Raw genomic sequence first — 6,335 nt, 5'->3', positions numbered from 1 at the left:
GTAGGGGGGGTTCTTTAATACTCACAGTATGTTTTCCTGGTCAGCTCTTCCACAACTTCAGGCTTCAACTTGCTGTTGGATTTCCCCATTGTGGCCCAGCCGCTTTCTCTCCAGACTAATCAGTGCATAAATTGCTGTATCGCCCTGCAAACTCCCCCCGTTTCACTGAGGAGTCATCAGGGCACTCGCTTTGACTTCACAGATAAAGAAATATCTAGCCACACCGCCACCGATACCCTCGGATGCTTCTTCCAGCTTTCTCTGCTTCCTTCCTCCCTCCTTGGCAAAGAACAAGGCTCTTCCCCCCCCTTTTCTTTTCCTTTCAACAGCAGCAGCAGCAGCAGGGTCAGGATGAGCGGGGGAGATCTGCTTCGGTTTCAGTGCCTTGCTGGAAGATGGGATCTCAGTCCTGGAGGATCGGCGCCCACTCTTCAAGTGAACAACAACCAAAGAAAAGAGCTGCTACATCCCGCTCGGGGAGACGGCTGCCTGGCTTGGCCACGATCAGGGCTGTGCTTTCGTTTAAATCGCGGTCTCTCTCAATGGGAACGACCATAAAAAAAAAACCCACTGCAGGTTGATTTATTTTTCCGCCCTTCCCTCTCCCGTGCGCCGGCTGGAAAGGAAGGTTATTGTGCAGGAGCTGTCTGCGCCTGTCTCTCTCCCTCCCTCTCTATCCTCCCTGTATCTCCGTGGACTGTTGCTGCTGTCGTCCCTGGTTACAGAAACACCCTCCCCTCCTTTCTTTCCCTGTGTAGCTTCAGCCGGCGCGGATTTGTCTGCGGCCCTGCTGATAAGGTGTTAACTGGAATCTGCCAGTCAGGCACCAGCAGGCCAATACCTCCCTTTTTTTTTGTCTCTTCGCTGGCTTTTTAGATCAGTCCCGTTAAATGAGACCAATAACCTTTTCATTCAAAACAGCTCCACTGCTGCTGCTGCTACTTCTTTTTTTTTTGCACGGCGTGTTGATTTTTCTCCCCCGGGGGCTGAAGAGGAAAGGCCGCTTCTTCCCAACTTTGAATCTCCCTTCCACGCTGAGATCTGTCTCTACCAAGCCTCCCTTCCCCTCACCAAAGTCATTTATGTTAGATGCATAAAATTTGGAGATGCAAGAAGCCGCCGGGGTCCGTGGATCGCACCCGCGTGGCCTATGCAGGATCGCTCCACTGTCTCCTGCCTGCCTTTCAGTGGGAAGCCGCACCGGTCCACGGATAAAGTGCCCTGTCCGTAACTGGGCTTCCTATTGTTACTGGTAGTTTGCTGCCTTTATGTAAAGTCTCTTGCTTAATGGTAGTTATTGCTTCCAGCGCTGCAGCGTCTTTTTACAAGACATATTCCCTTTCCTGGGTTCCTGAGACTGCGTTTCTCTGGGCATGTTTCCCCATCAGGTATTAATTAACAGAAAAGCAACTTCCAGTGAATGTTGTAGATAAGTCGATGGCATTTATTTGCTCTCTCCCCCCTGGGGGAATCGTATGTTGAGTTTCCAAGCGAGGGTGGCAGGAACCTGCAAGAAACAAAATGTGTTTTCATTGCCGACCGCTCTTTGTAAATGATTATTTTCCTTATCTCAGAGGAGGGAAATGCTCTTTCTTGAAGTATTGGACAAGGGTCTGCCCATAGTCAGGCTGCACCTGGGTGGGTGCAAAAACACTCCTTTATTTTCTGTGTTGCATCCAGATAAATACACATCCCATTTGGCAACCTCTCCTACGCATGCTGCCCATCTCCAAAGAGATCAAGTAATCCAGTGCAATATATTTCACCATTTTTAAAACAGCAAAAGGGACACTTCCTCCACTGAAGCCATTCAGAAATCTAGGCACCAGCTTCTTCCCTTGATAAGCTAGGGTATGCCTTTCGTTTTAAAATGTAGGGCATCTTGGTGATAACCAAGTGAACGGCACCCGAGACGGACACCCTGTGACAACCAGCTGGTCAGAGAGGTCCCCTCTTACGCAGCCAACACCTAGAGCTATTTATCAAATGCACAAGGGGTACACCAAGACGGGGAGAAATCATCAAGTCACCTCCTATAACAGTACTAGGCATGATGCTCACACAGCAGAGCAGAACCCAGACCGTTCGTATCCGGGGAATGCACGGTTTAGTTCACAGGGGCACAGCTACACGAGCTTTAATGCGCATTAAAAAGTGCTCTTTCACTAATGCGCATTAAAATAGTGCACATTTTTCGAGTACTTCACAATGGAGATACAGTACTAGATTTAATGCATATTACCTAAAGCACATTCATGAATGTGTAGACATGCCCCAGGAAGCAGTCAACCCAAGAATGAACTGCTCGGCTGTCTGCTGCAGCTGGCTGCACCCCGGGCTAGCCCGCAGGCACTCGCCTTCACAGGGGCAAGCAACCAAACCCTGCAAAGGACCAGGTTCTATCAACAGGGACACCTGAGCACCATCAAAAAACCACCTCATTTCATGAGAATCCATCTCTTTTAGGTTTGCTGCTTCCCAGATTCAGGTGGGAGAGGAGGAAGAGAACTGATCAAGGTGAGAAACAGCCTGGCAGCATGGATTTAGAGCCCAGAACAAGGAATATTGTGTGGCCTCTGAGGTGCTACATGACCATGGGCAAGACGCCAGAGCCCCTGGGTTCAGCTGGGGCACCTCATTTTCTGGGCAGTGCCAGTTTGAGACAGGCAGGTGCAATTTACCCACCTGTGTTTCTCACCACGCTCTTCTGAGGATCCATTAATTGTTTGCAGAGGGGAAATGGAGAGCAGGTGAACACCTTCAAAAATCTGGCCCCACTCAGTCTACACTGGGGCCAGGCAGACAATCAGCAGTCGAGCTGCAAACACATCTCAGGAGATAATTGCTCAGCTCAGGAGACCAGGGGCATTATTCATCTGGGGACCCAAAATTCTCGCCATGCTTTTTTTGTTGTTGCCACAATGCTCTCAGCCTCCCAATTGGTTGCAGCTGGAAGGGTGGGACTCCAGCCAGCCAGAGTTTGGGTTGTTTTTTTTTAAAAAAAGGCTAAATTTGGAAGCTGAGAATAAGAAGACCACCAATGGGGGCTGGGAGGCTGCTGGGACTAGGGCAGGAAGCATCAGCCATGCTGTCTCATAATCCAGAAAAGCGCTGTGTGTTAATTATCTGTACGGATGCACTGGTTTATTTCTGCTTCCTGTCTTCTCTCCTACCTCGCATCTCAAATCCTGCCCAGGCATGCCCTTACTCACATATCAGTGCCCAGTGAGAGAAATCATCAGCACTAATGCAGCAGAAACTGTTCGGTAACCCTGCAAAGCATCTGTGCATATTTATAAGTAACGGAGGTGAGGGGTAGGCAGGCACAGGATTATATTACACACACGCTTTGCTCCTCTATCGGGGAAAGGCTGCCTTACAGTCAATTGTCCAGGGACCTATTCCCTACAGCAGACCTTCCTAAAATAAATAATTCTCTATTATCAAACCTTCCACAAACAAGCTCATTAAGGCAGCAAAGTTTCGAAACACAGAGGAACCCTTCAGCAACACATCACCTGTCTGGGCAACAGCAGGCTGATGGCAATACAGGAGACAAAAGAAGGGAGGGAGAAGATCTCTCTCTCCCAGTGGTGTTATGACCCCGCTGACTTCCAAGACGTTGCTCTGGATTTACACCATTGCAGCCTGGAGCAGACTCTGGCAAGGGGCCTTTTTTGCTCCCAGATGTTCTTGAAGGAGGGGGTAGAGGGCCTCAGGCAGTCTGTGCTCAGGGGACCTTGTAAGGCCAGGAGGAAGCCTGTGGTTCAAGCACCGACTGAGACTCACGGATTCAATCCCCGTTTTGCTCGGAGACACAAGAATATAGCCTTGGGCAAGTCCGCTCCTTTGTGCCTCGGTGGGGAACCACTACCAGCAATATTCCTTTGTCCCTTCTGTCTTGTTCAAAGACAAGCTCCTTGCAGCACAGCACCTCTCGCAAAGGGTGCGTGCATGCACCAGCGCCAAGGGGCCCTGCCATAAGCCCGGACCCAGAGGAGCTCCCATTGGCACAGCGTCGTTCCCAGCCTCCTCCGTGCCACCGTGGCATTTTAAGACAAAGATCTGCAGCTTAAAAAAAGTGATGCTAACAGGATTCAAATCTATTTAAAACCCAGCCCTGCCTCTGCTACACAGAACGCTCAAGGAGAAGCTGCGATCACGTGGGGGAGAGGATAAAAGTAATGAAAAACTGTGCAGAGACTCAATTTCTCTCCCTAATTACTGCCTTTATCCCCACATCAACAAATAAAAAGGACAGTGGCATTTGCTGGAAAGCAGTGATATTTCCAAGCCCCCTGGAAAGGTCTCTGGGGCAGGCTGGTGTGAAATGGTAAGAGGGCAGGGAGGCGCAAATCCATTCCATCTAGCTAAATGTGAGCACTAACAAATGATCTGTGCACAAACGAAGCATCCAAATAATGTGCCCAAAGGGGAAATTCAGCACTGGGCCAGCGTTTGAATGCAGCCTCGCTCTTAAACCTGCTGCATTTCTCTCCTGGGGTATACATCCGTGTCCCAGGCAGCTCTCTGTTAACCAGGCTGCGAGCGACTCTCGGTACAATATCGCAGTGTAATCACTAACCATCTCGGGTGCTCTTACAACACGGCAACAGCAATGGACGCACAAAGCCACAAAGGATGTTAAGTCCCAGGTCTTCACAACTAGCTTCGTCAGTCTGCGCTCAGAGTTTATACATCTTCTGCTCACCATATTGCAAGCCACTGCCATGGAAATGATTATTCATTCAACGATATTCATTATTCTGCCGCCTCTGTGATCAAAGAGGGTGAGAGCGGGAGGGTGGGAGGAAGTTCACACTTAAATAAAAGCCAGCGTCTTTTCAAATCCAGCAGCGCCAAAGCCTGCAGCATGCTCTGCGTTATTACTGGAAGAACTCAGAAGCGCGTGGGCTCGGAGTACAGTCAGATCTGTTGTGCACCAGGCATTTGTTTCCTTGGGTATTTATTTGAGAGAGTTAAACAGAATGACTTCTCCCTAATTGGTCACAGCAAGCCTATCAGCTTCAGAAATACGCTCTGTTACAGGTGGGATAGCCAACTTGCAGTCTAAGACAATTGAACAAGCATCTCCAGTGGTTTCTGCTTTAAACTCAGGACATTGTTGGGGGTGGGAGGAGTTTATTATTATTGTTATATAACTGATAAATCATTCTGGCAAAATACTGCCGGACCAAAACATTGCAGTGGCAAACATCGACATCCTTGTTTGCCTGCCTTTGGGTCTGCGTAAACCAGTGGTTCTCCACCGTTTCAGATTCAAAACACCCCTCCTTAGATGCGAGGCCCACTTTGCAAAACGCCAGCTCTTACCTCTCACTCCTTTTTTTGACTACGGAAAAATAAAATCAGTTTTTTTCTTTTGGTTGCCAAGACCCCAGAAAGGCCACAAGAGCTCAGAACGGTTTGGCAATGTGGGGTCCTCTTGGACATCTCTGGGTTTAACATGGGAACCATGTTTGGCCGCCTAACAGTGCGAACACTCGAAAGCCTCTCAAGGCACTGCTGGCTGCTGCACCCCCGGTTGAGAATCAGTGGTAGAAACAAATACAACACCCAAAAGCTCACAAAGAACACTTTTTTCAACTATGTAGTTGGTCTCATTAAAAATATCACGATTACCCAAAGAAACTTTGTCACAACACCCCAAGGAGCTTAAGTACAGAGGCCCGGAGCTGTTACAAGAGCTGTGTGACAGCAGTGTTACACCAAAGGGCCGGTGTGTAACTGGCACCTCTCTGATGCCTCCCAAGTTGCTCCTAGTTCATTGCTTGTAACATCACAGGAGTCCTGAACCCCCGACCCCGCATTCAAGCCTGGATGTGCCAGACACTGCCTGTGCACACATGCGTGCACACACACACAAATACACGTACACTTGCACACACACGGCCAAATACATGTGCACACATGCATGCATCCACAAATACATGTACACGCATGCACAGCTACATGCACGAAAACATGCAGTCACACAACTACATGCACGCACGTGTGCAGATACACGCACAAAGCAGACATGCACACAAATACATGTGTACATACATACCCCCACGTGCACGCATGCAAATACACACACATACATAGATGCACACATGAATACACGCACATGAATACAAGCACATACATACACACAAATACATGTACATGCACGCAAATATGCGCACGCACATGCATGTACAGAAATACACACGCACACATGAATACATGCATGCACAGAGACCCACAGGTAAATAAATACATGCAGACACACAAATGCACAACTGCACGTGTGCACACACGTACGTGGAGACCCCTGGGTAAATACATACATG

General features: G+C 48.9%; 1 protein-coding gene across 1 annotated transcript in view; it reads right to left on the bottom strand.

Moving 5' to 3' along the window:
* Positions 1-1,507, bottom strand: part of NCS1 (neuronal calcium sensor 1) — a 68,223-nt gene extending 66,716 nt beyond the window's left edge. Inside the window, exon 1 of the mRNA XM_019540795.1 lies at positions 26-1,507. Coding sequence (XP_019396340.1) covers positions 26-89 — 64 coding nt within the window. The 5' untranslated portion in view covers positions 90-1,507. The remainder of the gene's footprint in view (positions 1-25) is intronic.
* Between the last annotated feature and the right edge of the window lie 4,828 nt (positions 1,508-6,335).

This window comes from Crocodylus porosus, unplaced genomic scaffold, assembly GCF_001723895.1.
Source record: "Crocodylus porosus isolate Cpor-Errol unplaced genomic scaffold, CroPor_comp1, whole genome shotgun sequence".
Classification (NCBI taxonomy): domain Eukaryota; kingdom Metazoa; phylum Chordata; order Crocodylia; family Crocodylidae; genus Crocodylus; species Crocodylus porosus.
Note: the sequence above shows the minus strand (reverse complement) of the source record. Positions and strands in the feature narration are given on the sequence as shown.